General features: G+C 38.4%; 1 protein-coding gene across 1 annotated transcript in view; it reads right to left on the reverse strand.

Moving 5' to 3' along the window:
* SMOC1 (SPARC related modular calcium binding 1) overlaps positions 1-19,587 on the reverse strand; it is a gene marked incomplete at its 5' end in the record, with an annotated part of 98,681 nt that overhangs the window by 45,532 nt on the left and 33,562 nt on the right. Inside the window, 2 exons of the mRNA XM_081327128.1 lie at positions 75-187; positions 1,845-2,016. Of these exons, the coding sequence (XP_081183254.1) occupies positions 75-187; positions 1,845-2,016 (285 nt within the window). The remainder of the gene's footprint in view (positions 1-74; positions 188-1,844; positions 2,017-19,587) is intronic.

Here is a 19,587-nt window from a genome sequence, read left to right on the forward strand (position 1 = left end):
CTATTCATTATGTTTTATTAGTTAAGTATGTAAGAGAAATTATGAAACTTTGGATATCATAATAAAGGTCTTACTTGGGTAAATGATCCATCCTCATGACACTCTGGAATGAAGACTGCTTCTTGTGGCTTCTTCACTTGATCCAGTGCTTGGGCTCTTTCTAATCTGCATTTGCTCTGACCGGCATCTATGAAGAAAATCCATTCAGAATTTAAATAAAGATAAGCAATATATCAAAAGCATATGACATTCCAATGAAAATAAGTGCAAAAGAAAAGCAATCCTGCTTTGCTGAACATTTATTTATATACAGAGCCTTCCCGATATGTTTAATTATTAACCACCAGCATGTCAAATAATGAGGGATTATAACAGTAGACCTAGGTATATAAGCGGAGCAGCTGGAATTAACATTAACAAGGTATAGGTCAAGGTTCATTCCTATCATAATCATTTTATTCTGGGTGATATTTTTATTTTTTTAAAAAAACCTCTATGAAAGCAAGGAATAAGTAATGTCTAAAGCAGCTTCAAACATATGAATGCTAAAGAGGTTACCTTTTAAATTATTCTGGACTTTTTTTACCAATATCAATAAAAATAGAGGACTACTTCAAATTATCCTGTCCTTCTAGTTCTGATGGTTAAGCAGTTATTCCCCCTTACAGTAGGAAGGATCCAAATTAGTTGGAAATGCCTCTCTGTCAATATGTTTCCAACATTTATGACATCACTCTACTAAAAACAGGTAAAACTCCTAGGGGGGGTGGGGGGAAATCAGCTACCCCTGGCAATGGCATATCAAGACACTCCTTCCAACCAGATTGCTACCCTGAGTTAAGTGACAATTTAAGAAGGGAGCAGAAGTCTCAAAATATGTCTCACTTATATAGATTTCTATATATAACCACCTGCATATTAGAAGCACCTTATATTTTTCCCCATTCAGTACATTGTTCAGAGCATCGGGTACACTTTCCTATGTGCAAGATGTAAAATATTAGAAATATCTTCACCCAAAAAAAGGAGTCCAAGGGTAAATGTGCATGTGGAATCCTGTTAGCCAGGGATAGTGGATTTGAAGTTCAAAGATGATCATATGAAGAGAGAATATAATTGTCCAAAACTAGTAGAATCTACAGGCAATTTCACACTAATATATTTAATATCTAATTCATTTGCCTGAGACATGAATGCATATATGGCTTACAATATTCTAAGCCGGTGGTTCTCAACCTGTGATCTGCAGACTCCTGGGGGGCGGTGATGTCATCACAAGGGGGCCTGAAAGGCTTGAAGAAACATAGTTTAAATTTTGAGTTAAGTCTTGGAGCTCTGTGGCCATAAACGGCATTTAAAGGAGGTCCATGGTGAAGAAAAGGCTGACAACCACTGTTCTAAGCTATTCAGGTGTCCTTCACCTCTCAAACTTAACTTTTCCAGAAAATGACAAATTCTACCAGTTAGAAGACTGTGGAATCCTTTTCACAAATAAGATTAAGAATGGCATCTCAATTCCCAATGTTTGTTATGACCATCATAATGCTCTGATCTTACATCGTTAATTTGATCTGAAAATGACAGTCATTTCTGTGGCACATTAGCTTGCAGCCCCTCAAAAAAAAGCCTCATATTCTGCCAATCCTTATTTTAATCTTTTACTCTCTATTAACATACCCAGCCTCCTCTCCAGGCCCTTTTATTGGCCAAAGATGTCTGAATAATTCTTTTTAGGTAAAGATATATTTCCAGTTTATGTATGTAGCTTAAACAGCATCAAACTGAGCTATGAAAAAACCACGTCCAATATATCTATCCCAGATGTGCCTTTTTTAATTCCTTACCTTTACATCTGCCTCGATGTGCCACATTCAGACTGGAATCCTTGCACTTTGCTCTCTGATAATCACACATTGATTCATAGGTCTTGCCATCGGAAGCGCAGAGAGGCTTGACAGCAGATCTGGAGCACTGAAGGTTACACTGAGGATCTTGGTCGTGGTCACTTATTAAAAACTAAAGACAACAGAAAAGGCGGGGGGGAATGTTAATTTTTTTTAAAAAAATCTACAGATTATGATAGAACTGTGCAATATTTTGGATTTGATTTCAAAAGAATTATTGAGGATGTATGAGGGAATAATGATCTGTTTAAAATGCTGTACTGCAGGGGTCTTCAAACTTGGCCCTTTTATGACTTGTGGACTTCAACTCCCAGAATTCCTCAACCAGCGTGCCTGGCTGAGGAATTCTGAGAGTTAAAGTCCACAAGTCATAAAAGGGCTAAGTTTGAAGACCCCTGCTTTACTGTTTTGTACATTTCTGCATGGTTCTTCAGTTCTGAATATAACTGAAAAAATGAAATTGCAATAAGAGATGTGGCTCTTAGTATTTCAAATCTTGAATTATATCACTAATAGATGCCTTCTGATATCAAATTCTGAACATTTTTAATTTATTGTGAATGACTCCTTCCTGGTGCTTTTAGAAGATTTGTAAAGGTAGTCTTCAGGTTACAGCTGCCAAGTGAGACTGCCTGGATTGCTGTTGCTAAGCAGTGTTGTTACCTCACTAAAACAAATTCCTTCTTTTATTAAATAAAAAATTTGCAGTTCTGCAACAACCTGCTGACATATTTCAGTATTGGACAATCATAACAAGAAAGGAGAAAGGAGTGATACAACCAAACAATGGAAGAAACTGTCAAATGGCAAAACTGAAGAGATGAGGTTCATATTTTAATGTTAAAATTTCAAACATGATAAACTTTAATCCTTTCTGTATGTTATAAGACAAGGAGAAGTATTCTTAAAAAAACTTAGACTGCCTGTAGCCAGCCTAAGTTTAAGAATAGCCTTTGTTGTTGTTAGCTGCGAAGTCGTGTCCGACCCATTGTGACCCTATGGACAACGTTCCTCTAGGCCTTCCTGTCCTCTACCATCTTCTGGAGTCCATTTAAGCTCACGCCTACTGCTTCAGTGACTCCATCCAGCCACCTCATTCTCTGTCGTCCCTTCTTCTATTGCCCTCAATCTTTCCCAGCATTAGGCTCTTCTCCAGTGAGTCCTTCCTTCTCATTAGGTGGCCAAAGTATTTGAGTTTTAGCTTCAGAATTTGGCCTTCTAAAGAGCAGTCAGGGTTGATCTCCTCTAGGACTGACCAGTTTGATCGCCTTGCAGTCCAAGGGACTCGCAGGAGTCTTCTCCAGCACCATAGTTCAAAGGCTTCAATTCTTTGGTGCTCAGCTTTTTTTATGGTCCAACTTTCACTGCCATACATTGCAACTGGGAAGGCCATAGCCTTGACTATATGCCCTTTTCTTGACAGGGTGATGTCTCTGCTTTTTAGTGTGCTCTCTAGATTTGCCATGGCTTTCCTCCCGAGGAGCAGGCGTCTTTTAATTTCTTGGCTACAGTCCCCATCTGTGGTGATCTTGGAGCCCAGGAAAATAAAATCTGTCACTACCTCCATTTCTTCCCCATCTATTTGCCAGGAATTGAGAGGGCCGGATGCCATGATCTTGGAAGAATAGCCTTTATAGGAGTCCAAAACCTGCAAATTTCATGGATGCTCCAATTTAGTATATGGGGTATAAATTGGGATGTAAGAAGCCTATAAGAATTAGTTTTTCAAACCATAGAAGCCTGAGCAAAGAGATGTTTTAACACCAGAAAAATAACATACTTGCCAGTGCCTTCACATGTGGTTACTGTAACTGAATATGTCTTGCTGGAATAATAACCCTAATACCAGATTTTACAATTGTTCACTTTCTATTCAAAGTGCCCCTGTCCTTGGGTGGCAATTAGAGGAAAGGAACTCTTTGGGAAACCTTCCAAGATAACATTTGCCCTTAAACCCCTTCCTTTTCAACGTGCATTTACACAGGTGCATGTTTATGGCCACTTTCCAGACTAATTCCAGCCTCCTTTGACCTGGGAAGAGAGCAAATGCAAGATAAGAGAGGTCAGCCTAAAGTTAAATATGCTTTTCCCCCCCCCCCCGAGTCCATCTGCTCCATCTTTCCACACCTCAGCACTATTGCTGACAACAACAACAAACACTGATTAAAGAACTTCAAATGTCTCTGAGAAAAGGGCAGATTGCTTGCAGCTGTTCAACAGCTGGAACCACTTTTAGAATTTGACTCAGGAAGGATAGGTCCCCATAAAGAAGAGATGTTTAGCCGTTCGTACCCACGTACATCATAACATACAACTAAGGGGCATATGTGAGCTTTTGTGAAATTATAATCAGGTGTCCCAAAGTCTCTGTACTACAGCAGAAATAAGTAGGGATCAATCCCTACCATTCAAGAAGGAAAGAGGACGTGATGGATTAAAACAAAACAAAGGAACCGTGTTCGGGGAAAGAAAACAGAATATGTTAGTACTTCTCTGCAGTATTTAAAAACAGAAAATTTAGCTTTTAACAGCTGACAGATACTAAAAATTTGCAACAAGCCTTTCCTGCTGCTTGATTCACTGAAGCACTTGCACATCAACACTATCTTGTTTTATCGCCACAATCTCCTTTTCAACTGTATCTTACTGCTTCACTATTGTAAATCTGTAGGAATGGGTGTGTTGTTTGGCTATTCCTTAATAATAGGAAATATGTTCCTCTAGGTCAGTGTTTTTCAACCTTGTGAGATGTGTAGATTTCAACTCCCAGAATTCCCCAGCCACAGAACTGGCCTGATATACCGTAGCTGCCAATACTAAATCTTTTCCTAATTTGGAGCTCTTCTGTTTTATTTTAGTAAAAGGATTAATAGAAAGGAAACATTGGGTGAATACAGATAGATCAATCAAGGGTTTGCTGTACTGTTTAGAAACAAATATATAACTATTCAATTTAAAAAGTCCTCTGAAGCTTGCATTTCTTTATGTTGAGTAAAACATATCACTTATTGAGAAAACAATATTGCAAACTGCTGTATATACTTTTTAGTTTTAGAGAAGTCTCCACCAGGTGACCTTTTAGAAAAGAGTCAGGGTAGGAGCCATATTTGCTTGGGTAAAAGGAATCTATCACTCCAATAAATTTAACAAAAGCAAATACCTTCAACTTAAGATACCTTCAAGTAAGATAATTGTTCATTTGCTTTGTTAAAGTTTTTGGAATGATAGGTTCCATTGAGCCATAACAAGCCTCAAGATAAATTAAATTAGCCTTGTATGTAATAAACACATGCCAGATACCTCTCTTCCATATGGCTTCCAATGCAAATCTCTTGGCAACATGATGTACAAATATTAAAACAGGCCAGGTATTCTCTGCATGAACGTGAAATTATCCTAGACAAAGAACTTTCTATTTGCTTTCCACACATTCAGTAGCTCTCTCAACTACATAGGGGTGTAATATGAAAACTTAGATCAGCCTTTCCAAGCTGATGGCATACAATGGCACTGGGTGTAACTTCCACTATTCCTAGTTTTTGTGAACACTCACCAAAAATGCTGGATGTTAGAATCCTAGCAAATACGGATGCCAGGCTGGGCAAGGCTAGCTCACATGTGGGGTTAAAAAGTACAATCCTGTACCCGCAAATGCTATGTTGTCTATTGCTCCCCCCAAATGGCCATAAATTAAATTACAGTCAAAAAAATTTTTCTAAAAAAATATCTTGGTCAAAATCTTGATAGATTTCTCCTGAGATTTTCAGTAGTTTAGGAATGGAAACAAGTCATCCTATGATTGCATGCTGTGTTTGAAGATGCCTGTGATCTATTATTAAATGGAGTTTGGATACAAATGTATGTGAAAACCACTGGGGTTTTTATACTGATTTTGAAAGATATTGCAATATCAAATATTTATATTTGAGAAGTTTCCTCTCTATCTTCATGTTTAGGCCTACTTCTAGACAATTATTTTAATGAGTTCTTCATGTTTTTGCTGTTGCAGAGTTTACCAGCAACTGTATCATCCTAGTCATACAGTAATTGTTGCTAAATCAGAGACCAGGTTTAGTGTAGCAATACAAGCATCACAAGATAAACAATAGTGCAGCATCAACCCCTACATTATTTTGGAATATCTCTTTGGTAAAGTATTTACCCCCAGTTACAGTCCTGTTCTAATGCTTCTGTTGCTGTTTAATAACCACATCTTCACATTTTAATAAGTAATTTCCATTTGTGCCAATAACATTTAGTACATTTTTAAGCACTGCATAATTATAATCTCTAGAACTGCAATTGCTTAATGTTAATTGCTTAATATTAAACACATTTTTATGAGCTGCATATGAATATACAGATTTACAACAATGATTGATTCTAGATCTAAACACTGTTTGGTGTAACATGGACCATGATTGGAATAAGTATTTTTTTTTAATCCCATTTACTGTATATCCCGCCCTTCTCCGAAGACTCAGGGCGGCTTACAATTTAAGCACAAACCAATGTGCTTAGCAATTTTGACCAACAGATAATTTCCCATACATTATACCAAATTAACTCTGTATAATATTATGCAAACACAAATATACAGATAATACTGTTTCCCTGCTTGATACTATAGCATCATCTAAATACAATTTCTCAAGCTTTTTTGGTGTTAAAAGAAAAAAAAAGAGATACTCTCTAGGCCAGGGGTCCCCAATCCCCGGGCAGTGGACCAGTACCGGGCCGCGGCATGCCAGCAACCGATCTGCACAAACATGGAAAGCCCCATCCACAGGATGCAGGCAGCACACAAAACCATGCCCCCTCCGGTCTGTGGAAAAACCTATCTCCATGTAACGGGTCCCTGGTGCCCAAACGTTTGGGGACCTCTGCTCTAGGCAGAAGTATAGAAGAAGAAAAAGAAGTCACACACCCATCATACCATGCCAACTAAACAGAACAGCATATAAAACAAGAGACAATATCCAAAATTATAAGAGCAAGAATGGCTCCACAAAGAAGAACTCTTCCCCCCCCCAAAAAAAACCCCTTTTCCTCTAACTACTTGACCACAACCTTACAAGGAAGTGTTATACAACAGGGCTGTGTGCAAAGCTTCAAAGGAGCATTTCACAAAGGATTCTGGCCAAGTATAAAAGCAGGAGCAGCCTATTTCTCTACACATGCACGAACACCTACAGATATATCCAAAGAAGCAAAGCAGCTGTGCATGTACATACACAAAAGCTAATAGCCAGAGAAAGTCTTCATAACAGCTGTGGTGAGTCTTCCAGAAGTCACGGCTTTAACCCTTTGAAGGGTGCTTTGTTCACCTTAGGAGCCTTGATAAAGCGCACTTTTGGAATGCTTTGTATATTACCATTAAAGGTAAAGGTAAATGTTCCCCTGCACATGTGTGCTAGTCGTTTCCAACTCTAAGGGCCAGTGCTCATCTCCGTTTCAAAGCCGAAGAGCCAGCGCTTGTCCGAGGACGTCTCCATGGTCATGTGGCCAGCATGACTAGATGCCAAAGGCGTACAGAACGCTGTTACCTTCCCACCGTAGTGGTCCCTATTTTTCTACTTGCATTTTTACGTGCTTTCGAACTGCTAGGTTGGCAGAAGCTGGGATGAGTAACAGGCGCTCACTCTGTTACGCAGCACTCGGGATTCAACCCACCAAACTGCTGATCAACAAGCTCAGCGTCCTAGGATATTATTCTCTGAATGAGAATCATTTTTGTAGACCTGCATTTTTAAAATCTCACTCACCCTGTTCTAGAAGCACCAGCAAAACCCACAATTTACAGAGTCCTCCAGCCCCCTCAGAGCCCTTTCAGAACCCAGATCAACCAGTGAATTTTCTCGCTGGTAAGGAACTGGTTTGAATTTGACCATGTGCATGAAAAATGTAAAATTTCCTGCAGATATAAGCTGGCCTGGCTCTGATCTCTTTTCACCAGGGGAAAAAATGAAGAAGCTAATCTGAAAAGTAGACCAGAAGATTTGGCCCAGTCCCAGAGAGACAGTATTTTCTATGAGTAATCTGGGCCATTTCAGAGTAAATCTGAAAATGTCAAGCAAACAATCACGGACAATTACAGAAAAGTTTCTGAAACAAAATGCCTCAAAGAAAAACAGATACTCTGCTGTTCAGCAAGACTTGCCCTCCATCAGCAGGAAGAAAGCTCGGTTTCAAAATTTCTTGAAGAAAGCTGTAGATGTTTTGTTTCATATCAGATTGGTATATTATTAGCAGTAAGTTTTCAAGATGGCTTTTTTTCTTTTTGTCAAGACCACATAGCAAGACAGAAAGGCAGGAAAGGAGGTCAGGAGCAGGCCAGCTAAAATCTGGCACATTTTAGTCAATATGCTATATATTATTCTATTTCACACTATTTTATGCAGACTGAGATCTCTAATCTAAAGGCTGCCTTCTAAACCAACATACTTCTGTCCAAATTAATCAATCAATCAAATTTTATTATGATCACAGACCAGCAAATAAAAGCATTAAAACAATAATAATAGTACAAACTAAAAGAGAGTAATACATTGTAATTGGTGATGGATTAACAGTGAGCAGTTAGTTTGCATAGTTTTATATATAGCAGATTTTGGCCACATTCAGAGAAACTACTTAATACTCATCTGATAACAGCAGTTACAAATAAAAAAGATCAGTATTTCTCAGATATTTTATTAAGTAAAGTGTTATAAATTGAGTCCGTGAGCCTTATAGAACAGGGGTCCCCAACCCCCGGTCCATGGACCAGTACCGAACCACGACATGCCAGCAACCGGCCCACACAAACAAGCAATGCCACATCCGTGGGATGCAGGCAGCACCCAAAACCATGCACTCTCAGGTCCACGGAAAAACCTTCTCTCCATGGAACAGTCTCTGGTGCTCAAAAAGTTGGGGACCTCTGTTATAGAAGATGCAATATAGTAGGATGTGCACTATAGTTTCAATGGTCCCTTGTCCACAGGGGCAAAGTCTCAGTTCATATACCGGTAGTATTTTTTTTGTATCAGCCCTCCAAAGCTGCTGTGGGAAAAGCATTGCAGCGCACTAAGGTTAATGCCCTTCGAATTTTTTGGTATGTACTTCTGTCCATATCCCACGAAGAGACATATTCATGTACATGTAGTACATTAACGAGGGACGCGGTGGTTCAGTGGGTTAGGACGCTGAGCTTGTCGATCAGAAGGTCGGCAGTTTGGCGGGTCGAATCCCGAGTGCCGCGTAGCAGAGTGAGCGCCTGTTGCTCGTCCCAGCTTCTGCCAACCTAGCAGTTCGAAAGCACGTAAAAATGCAAGTAGAAAAATAGGGACCACTGCGGTGGGAAGGTAACAGCGTTCCGTGCGCCTTTGGCGTCTAGTCATGCCGGCCACATGACCACGGAGACGTCCTCGGACAAGCGCTGGCTCTTTGGCTTTGAAACGGAGATGAGCACCGGCCCCTAGAGTCGGAAACGACTAGCATGCATGTGCGGGGAAACCTTTACCTTTAGTACATTAACACACACAGGATATATGAGGTTTAGTAAGAGTTAGATTTCAATTTGTTTCTAAAGAAATTTAACTAATCTTTAGAGACCATGAAACTAGATCTAGTTTCTAATTTCTTTTAATTACTATTCCGCATATTTTCTGCATATACCACAAAAGTGCTTACATTGTGTAAAGAGTATGCATGTACATATAGCTTTAATAATACTTTTCCAGCTTATGAAGGAAAATGAATAAAATAAACTTACTTACACAGTTTTTCAGAAGCCCCAAAACATCACAGAGACACAACAGTTCAGAATCAATGCCAACTTAGCAAAATATGCCTTGTGGATAGGGCCCAATGTGAATAGCATTGTCAATTTTTGAAGTGTCTCTACAGAGATTCTTCTTTTTTCTTCTAATACTTATAATCTCCATAAGACTTTGAGGCTTGTAGCAGTGAATTGTTTCAGAATATTCAATAATATTTTGTCTTGTTAACAGTTATTTTTTGAGTTGAAGCCTATATTTTTGGGATCAAAGTCCTAAAATTCAGAAAGCTGCCCAGTTTGGAAGACAAAGGGATTTACTTGAATTCAGGGACCAGGAGATGGAGACCTAAATGTAACAATGCATAAGATCTATGTCAAGTTAGAGTAGGATTTAAGGAGGCCATATGTCTTCTGCCACTTGAGGAAATATTTTTGAAAGGCTGCATAGTTTGCTCACTGAGCTATACCCACACTAATCACTGCCTATTTAAACTCACAGAAAGGTAACAGTGCAGCACATGTTTTACATTTTGCATGGGAGACCACCAACAGAATATTTATTGTTTTGTAGAGGAGACAAAAATTGGATCTGACTGCTTGTGGTCACTGCAGCTGAATACTTTCTGGAGAAAAGAATAATAAAAACTATGTCTTATAACAATCCTAAGCTCAAAGAACAGGGATGTGATGCAATATCAAGTAATCCAGTTTCTCATTTGGAAACTTATAATTTAAAAACAGAGGCAAATAGTTACAAGGATGTGGGGGGTGGGGGATAACTACAAGAAGACAGGCACAATTCAAAAATGTTTATTCTCTCATCAGACAGCACACAGATTTCTCAACCATCCCCAACTTAATATACACATTCTCAATACTTTCCTCTCACAAGAGAATTCTATGCTAATACAGTCTACCAGACATACTGTATATTGATGTCCTAAACAAAGTAAATTGCTTCCTAACTTCATAATTCTATGAGCCCTGTTGTCCCTTCCTCTCAATGTTTTTGTGGCATCATTCATTTAACCTGGGTTTCAAAGGTCAGTCTACCTGTAACCCCTCATGTTTCTTTCCAAAAAGTAGCCAGCTGCAGGACAATATTAAATATATTCTAGAAAGACCTTCTCTAGTCATAAATATTGCATAATATCAGCAACTGCCCCAAAGCAACAGTCACAATTATCTGCAATTTGCACTCATTTCATCACAGTGATTATTAACTGAAATCTGAGTGAAGGAGGAATAGAAAACTATCACCAGGTAGTTCCCAAAGAGGGTTCGTTAATGTTAGTTTCAAATATCATCAGCTTTTCAGATTAATGCAGAGCAAAATATTTCTGCAAAACCCCAATTTCCTTCTGCCTAGCTCAGGGGTAGGCAACCTCGGCTCTTTTATGACTCATGGACTTCAGCTATGCTGACTCAGGAATTCTGGTAGTTGAAGTTCATGAGTCATAAAAGAGCCGAGGTTGCCTACCCCTGGCCTAGCTGAAATATGCCTTTCACCGATTCATTTGGGACAACCCAATAATTGCCCATAGCAAGTGAAGCCTCACAGGAAAATACCTATGCTTGCGATATCATCTAATTTAATGGAAGCCAAATATTTAAGTCTTTCAAATTAAACTTCTATTCACAAAGTTTAAAAGGAAATTGACTGTATAGACATGAGCAGCTGCTGGGTTTCCTTTAGATTTGTGTAATAAGTAACTTCAATACAGACTTTGTTAAAATCAGACCCAGAAATCTGTTGAATTAGAGATGGGTGTCAAACTCATTTGCATCACATGACGTATCGTGATGTTTTGCCTTTGCGGAGCTGGGATGGACGTGGCCTGCACATGATGCATCTGGCCCACGGGCCGCCAGTTTGATACTCCTGAATTAAAGTAACTCAGAATTAAATGCAATCTTTAAAAGGAATCATCATTAACATCAACAAATCACACATGGCCTGTATAATTTCATAGAACTGAAAGTCAAACAATGGATTAAAAAGGAAATCGATCACATATTTTTAAATGAGGGAACAGTTTTACAAAAACAAATTTATTTGCAAGGTGTTATATCTGAAGCAGCATTTTTCCCAAACAACTGTGAATGAAAAGTTGAAAGCTTACAAATTCCCCTCTCCCTAGTCCTCAGCTAGTTTCACAAGTTACCGCAGCTTTTTGATGAAAATAAGATCATTCTAAAAAAGAGTTCCTGGGATTTATTTTCTAAACAAACAAAGACTGATTAAATGCACAACTGGGAGTTTAAAAGCCAAGTGATGTGTCCCTATATAATCAAGAGAGGGTTCAGAAACTCTGGTGATGTACCTTTAATTTATAATGTTAGGAAAAGGATCTCAAGACACAATCTTCCTTTCTTTTTTGCATAAGCAGTCTAAACTAGAACCAAAAACACCCTTTTACAATATTACAGAATTACATGGTTCCTTGTGAGAGAAAAGATGAGATAGTTTACAAAAGGCAAAAACAGAATATGGAGGAAAACTGTGTGAAGTACAGACTGTCTGGAGAGAGATACAGAAATGCTTGCAAACAGGAAAAATGTATTTGCTTTGAGTAACTCAGGAGACTGAGTTGACCGCATTCAGTTTTCACAAATGTATTGTAAATCAGTTCCTGACTTCACATACATTTTCCTTTTATGCCATATTTCTAATCCTGTTAGACTGAATTCACATATCAAACTATTCCGTGATTTGTTTACTAAGCTATTTGTAATTTTAGTAAAAAGGACGAGCCCAGGCAAGGAATTCAAATAAAGAAGCAAAAAAATACTAAACGGGTAGAATTCTAAAATAGGTCAAGAAAACATAGTTATACCTAAATTTTTAAGACCATCTTATACATAAGAAGCTTCATAATCTGTTGAGGCAAATTAATAAGCATGAGAATTCTCCATAGAGAACAATAATGTAAACATTACATCATTATAACACTGATGTTGAAGCCATCCTCTTCACACACACACACACACAAATCTTGCCTGAATGATTTATATGCTTTTCATTGGCTGTCCTTCAAGTATTCTTGTTTAGAGCTATGGTCCACAAAAAGGAAAAAGTATGTTTATTTTGTAAGCCAAGTCAAAAACATTCCTCTCAAGTGGGAATAAGAATCTAGTTAAGAGGTTTAACGTTAGGACAATCTCATTCAAATTTTAGGGCAATTCCAATGCCACTTTACAAATATAGAGTTTATTTTCTGTTTCTCAAAGATGAGGGAATTGATACACTATGCATGCTAGCTCAAAGTCCACAGACCAGAATATATGGAAAAACTCACTTCAATATAGCTCATGTTTATATTGACAGAATATATGTGCTTTGCTTTTGTTTGATATGATACATAAATTCTTAAGTAGAATTACTGTTACTTACTATAGTCATGGGTGAGCCTCCACGTCACCATTTCATAGATATTTTGCTGACCATAGATATTTCTAAACATGCAGAATTGGTGGCAATACAGACAGCTTTGTTGAGAACAGGCATAATAAAGCATTTACCACACCAAGAGCTTATGCACATACCACCTGGGCTGGGAGTGAAAAATCAGGTTTCACACATGTGCATGTCCCAGAAATGATCCAAAGCTCTTACCTTTATAGCATAATGTATGATACACTTATGATATCCTTAATTTCAAATAGAATTTATGCTGGTTTCTTGGTCAAGTGCTACAGATTAGACTACATATTTTAGAGAGTGACATGAGAGGTCCATCCCATTTGCAAACCTACTTCTAGTGTCTAGGTTGATTACATGTGTATTTCTTACAAAAATGCAATGCAGTCAACTTGTTCCCGTGCTGTTTATTTGCTCAAAGCCTATGTCCATGGTGGCAAACCTATGGCACACGTGCCACAGGTGGCATGCAAAGCCCTCTCTGTGGGCACACGCGCCATTGCCCCACTCCTAGTGGGCCTTCAGCTGGCTTTTATAAAACCTTTTTGCTTTCCGCCACCATGTGCAAAAAAACAAAAAGTTCAATCAATTTCAACTTCTCGCAGGAAAAAAAAGATCTCGCAAAGTTGGAATTGATTGAACTTTTTAGTCCCACCCAGTCTGCTGTTACCACTGCAGCCACGCCCACCCAATGGGCCACGCCCAACCAGCACCCGACGATACACAAGTGGGTTTTGGGTTGCAGTTTGGGCACTCGCTCTCTAAAAGGTTTGCCATCACTGGCCTATGCTTTGTATTAGAAATAGCAGTCTTGCTCACAGACCTTTGAGAACACAAAGCAAAATTTATAAAAAAAACTACAGAAGTAGTTAAAAATAAGTGAATTAGTATTTGTCCAACAATATGTATAGTCAAGAATCAAATAAATAAAAACTTTCCAGAAAGGCGACATTAGCCAACTTTAAGAAATTATATTAAATTTCCTAGCAGCCAGCTTCTGTGTAAGAAATATGCACACAAAATACCAACATATTTAAAAAACACTTCACTACAATGTGCTAGCAAAAGAATATGCTGTTTTGCCCTGTCAGGTTGGGAAGCTTAAATTGCTAAACGGTCCTGATTACATCCACCCAAGATTTTTTTCAAGTATTTGTGTGTGAGATTTCTGACCAACTACCAAAATAGGAAAATTGTCCTTTAAATCAAGCCAGTGCCTAGAAAACTGGCTTGTCAATGTGACACTATTTTTTAAAAAAGATTTAGTGGTGATTCAGAAAATTACAGATAGACAGCTTAAAAATTGTCAAAATAGTAATCAATAAAAATAACCAAGTACTATGGTAGGGGGAAAAAACTGCCCAGAGGAAAATTGCCATAGATCCTGCAAAAATAAAACCTGGTTCACTATGTGTTAGAATTTCCTCAGAGTGTCAACAGGCCTGTGGACAAAAGAGGCCCTGTCACCACTCCATACTTGGATTTTCAAAAAACCTTTGACAAGTTCGTAACCAAAAGCCCTTAAATAAATGTAACTATCATGAGATAAGCAAACCTGCAATTCCATGGGATGCTAGGTAATTAAAAAGGGGAAAGCAATGAGGATAAATAAATTAGCAATTAGCTCCCACATGAAAGAAGGAAGAAATGAAGTCCATAACACTCTGTTCTAAAACTGATGGTTTTTAACTCGTTCATAAATGTTCTTAAATTACAAGAAAGTAGTGGGCTGGCCAGTTGGGTAAAACCAGACTATAGACAAAATTACTGTGAAGAACTCCAAAAGTATTTCTGTAACTTGGATGAATAGTCAACCAAATGGAAAGCGGAGTTCAATTATTTGTATAAAATTCATGCTAAAGTGTAACGCTCCGATTGTGACATACCAAATAGGTTGCCTCTGCTGGTACTGTTTGTTACTGAGGAGTCAGAATGTGAAACAGACATGAGAAGTCAACAATTATCACAAATACTGAAGCCAGAAGAAGAATTCCAAACTTCAACAGGAAATGACCTATCTCTAGTTATCATTTGTTTGCAGAGAGTAAAGCTCAGTCCTTTGTTATTCCAAACAGAACAAAGCAATTGTATGCATTAAAGCTAGGACTTTCTAGCATTCTGGCCTTAATTAATCTTATATTAAATAAAACGTATAAGCAATTATTGCATACAGAAGTCTTAAATCTAAAGAACACACTAAGATTCTCTTTTGTCAAGGGCTTTCAAAAAAAATCATTCTAATATTTGAATGTAAATGCAGATACTTTGTTATGCTTCCCTTGCAGTAGGAGTTAAAACTTCTATAAAGCTTGATTTATCACTTTAGAGGAGTTAGCATTTTTATTACTCTCTCTATCAGTAAAGTACCTTGTGTTCCTTGGTGAAAAAATATGGAAAGGACAAAAAAGAGATTTCCCAGAACCTACCTATCTAATGAGTGCACTACGATGCAGTAAAAGATTTTTATGTTATCACACCATCACTACATGGAACTGCTATGCTAGATACTTTTATACTTAGAAAAGATTTATGATATAAAAAGCTATAAAACACATCGATAGATACATCAAGAGACACAGTTCAAAACAACCACACATTCTGTTAAGCAGCAAACAGACAATTATCACAGATAAAACATTTGTCAAAATGTAACCTTTTAATGTGTTGGAGCAACATGGTGGAACTAAGGTAACATACGACATACGACCGACAATCTTTGCTGGCATGGCAATTTTCTAGTTGTTTTGGAACTGTTGGTGAGACCCTTAAAAGTCATTGGCGCTGTTTGAATTTGTTCTACCAGCAGCAAGATCTGACTGCTGGCCCAGTGATGGATTGTATTGCAAATCAGGGCTGTTTCCAGAGGAGGCAGAGGAGGAGAGGACCTGGAGCTTATGGAGCGAAGGAACTGGATGAGTCTGTCGGCAGGCCCAGAGGAAGAGAGAGAGGCTTTTGGAGGAGTTGGTGGCAGCGGCAGCATGCTCCAGGGGCGAAAAAAAGCAAGGCCTCTTTAAGGAAAAGGTGGAAGAGTCAGGATCAGAAAAAGGAAAGAAGGCGAGGTTGTCAGAATACAAGCGAATTTGAGGGCTAATCCACATGGAGCCCCATTTCCATCTGTCCTGTGTGCCATCGTTCACTCCCTAGAGACTAAAATGGACAATGTGAAATTTGAGCGGGCCACGAACAAGGAGTATATATTGGAGGTGGTGACCCTTTGAGAGCTGTATGCAATGAAATTTCATTTTGATGTATGCCAATTGGTGTACATTCAAAGTGACAATAAAGTTATTATCATTATCTAGAAAGATTTATGGATTGCATTAAAACACTGACTTGTTCACAAAGGGGCAATAATTAAGCAAAAGATGAAACTATCATTGTCATGTGATCAAAATTCGGATGCTTGGCAACTGGCATGTATTTAATAGGGCTGTAGTGTCTCGGGGTCATGTGATCACCTTTTGTGACCTTCTGACAAGCAAAGTCAGTGGGGAAGCCAGATTTGCTTAACAATCATGTTATTAACTGCAGTGATTCACTTAACTGCAGCAAGAAAGGTTGTAAAATGGGGGAAACCCATCACTTAACAACTGTCTTGCTTAGCAACAGAAATTTGGGGTCAATTGTGGTCATAAGTTGAGGACTACCTGTATATTAGAGAAAAGATTAGCAAAACATCTTTCAGTGATGGTTGCTTCTGTGACCCTGGAGCCCTGCAAACTCTTGCTTGTGCCCTCTCAGGAGTAAGGAACTTGTACACCCATTATTTCTAAGGTTTCCTGAGAGAAATGATTGATTCTGTGTTATTTATTGCCCTGCAGATATGTGCAAATGTAACTAAAGCAGTTGAAAAGTTTTCTATATCACTATTAAGATGAGGTGCCCTGTTCTGCCTTTGTAACTATCAACAGTGTTAATCCAATTTTGTTTATTTACACTTTGATCATGTGGTGGATCTTACTGCATTGCACTTCAATTGTATTTATTGATTGGCCAATGGCTGCAAGAAACTTGCTGCTATGAAGAATGTTTAGTCCTCCAGATGCTGCTGAACACAATCACCAGTCACAGCCAAATGGTCAAGAGTATATAAATTTCTCTTCAAGGAAGAACAATTGGTTATAAATCTATGACATTGTTTCAGAGAAATCTGAAACAAAAGCTACATCATTCCTACAACATCGGAGAACTCTCTTAAAAGGATAATTCCAAAACCAATGCATTCAGGCAAGACAATTCAGAACAAAGTGAAGAAAATTCCCAAACAATACTTATTTTAAAGCATCAAAGAATCAGACATGAATTGATAATATAATTACTCATCCATATGAAGCAATCTGATCACTCAGGATATATGTTTGTGGAGCTTAATGTGATACAAGAAACCCCAACTCTCAGCCCCAAACTCCAGAAAGCAGAGGAAAAACAGGCTGTGCTCCTATTTGAATCAGATAATGTGGCCTGAGTATACTAGACTAGAGCATTCATGGCATACTCAAAATCAGTATGGAAGAAGTAACAGAATTATTTCCAGTGAAGAAAACTATTCCAGTTGTTGCACTGCTTTTTGTGCCCATTTTCTATGTATAGTATTTGGATGGATCCAAAACATAATCAAGAGAACAAGGTTTTCCTGCACCGTAGTGTTTTTTTTCCCACTGACTCTTCCTACATTCTAATCTCTTTAGAAATTATGCTCAAATTATCTTTAAAAGTTTCACTGTGCATGAGAAAAAAACAAACAGTAGCCTAACAGAAATCCACTGTCTGATATAGTAGATAAGCCAAATTAGGGCACAAAAAGGATGGGAAACTATGGTGCTGGAGAAGACTCCTACGAGTCCCTTGGACTGCAAGGCAATCAGACCAGTCAGTCCCAGAGGAGATCAACCCTGACTGCTCTTTAGAAGGCCAGATCCTGAAGCTAAAACTCAAATACTTTGGCCACCTAATGAAAAGGAAGGACTCACTGGAGAAGAGCCTAATGCTGGGAAAGATTGAGGGCAAGAGAAGAAGGGGATGACAGAGAATGAGTGGCTGGATGGAGTCACTGAAGCAGTAGGCATGAGCTTAAATGGACTCCAGAAGATGGTAGAGGACAGAAAGGCCTGGAAGAACGTTATCCATGGGGTCACGATGGGTCGGACACAACTTCACAGCTAACAACAACAAGAGGGATGGGAAAGACAAACAGATGAATTCAAGTGGGATTAATTATACCAGGTTTTCATTTTGCCCTGTTGATTTACATAAAGCTGAAGTTCCTTGCATTCTTCTCTCCAGAAACTGTTAAAATTATCAAAAAGTGAAATATCTGGGTTTTCTGTCTGGTGACTGTCTAATTCAGCACCATTCCTGTGTCACCATTCATTCTTATCATATCCATTCAAGACTTCAGCTTGATGAGAAAAAAAAGTTTGCACTGTTTTAATATGCAGCTGCTGCATAGTTTTTTTTAAAAAAATCAGGATAATCAATTTGAAGAGGTTTGTACAAGTTTGGATTTTGGGTAAACTATCTGTGCTTATCTAATATATAAGAAAAAAAAGATTCCTGGCAACCTCAGTTGTGTTATCTGTCCTAAGAGACTCCCAGAATAGATCTTTTTCATTGGTAGCATCTGTCAGGACTCCAGATCATTTCTCCTCATACTAGAAATCCTCCTTTTTCCCTTTGTTTCTTTTTTCAAAACACTGAAGAGGGAACAATGGATTACTTGGGTGATGTCCTTTGATGATAGCACTAGGAATCCCCTAGTAGTTGAAGCTTCATGATTTTAATATGTTAACTAGAACAAAGGTGCACACAACCTTAAATCCCAAGGTTACATATTCCCAAAGCCATAGGCTCAGTGTTTAGTGCTCCTCCAAGCTTAAGCAGTAATAATAATAACTGAATTTAATGTTATGCAAATTACAATTTTACTTTAGTCCCACCCGTTACATTCTGTTTACCCTGCTTGGTTATTTAAGTCTGGCTTTATGTACCAACAGCAACTCTCGGCTGGAAAGAATTATGCACACCTGCATTAAGACAACCTCATCTTCTCTAATGAACCTGAGGCTCTATTATTACCCTAATTTGATTGGCTATATAAGAGGTATCAAGTTCCCCGATCCAGCCTGGATTTTCACTGTATTGGTTTAATCCAGTTCAAAAGGAAGCTTGAGTAGTTTCATACAGAAAGTAAGAAAAGTGGCTCGACACTCAAGTACTTGAGGATCACTTTCTGTGCCCAGTTTTGACCCACCCACCGCAAACCTCTCAGTGGAATGTGCTTGTAATTCCCCATTCCCACAAGGTAAAGGTAGAATGGAAGGTCAGAGAGACCCTCTTCTCAGTAGGTGTACTTACATTTGTAATAGTCCTCCTCGGCTTCTCCCCCCCCCCCAATAATTCAATCTGACCCCATTCTACTTAGTTTTCAACAACTTACAGAAAACAATTTTTGGGAGAACCCTAGAAGAATATGTTGGTGCCATTAGACTGAACAATGCATG

The sequence above is a fragment of the Vipera berus genome, assembly GCF_964194415.1.
Source record: "Vipera berus genome assembly, chromosome: 1".
Taxonomy (NCBI): domain Eukaryota; kingdom Metazoa; phylum Chordata; class Lepidosauria; order Squamata; family Viperidae; genus Vipera; species Vipera berus.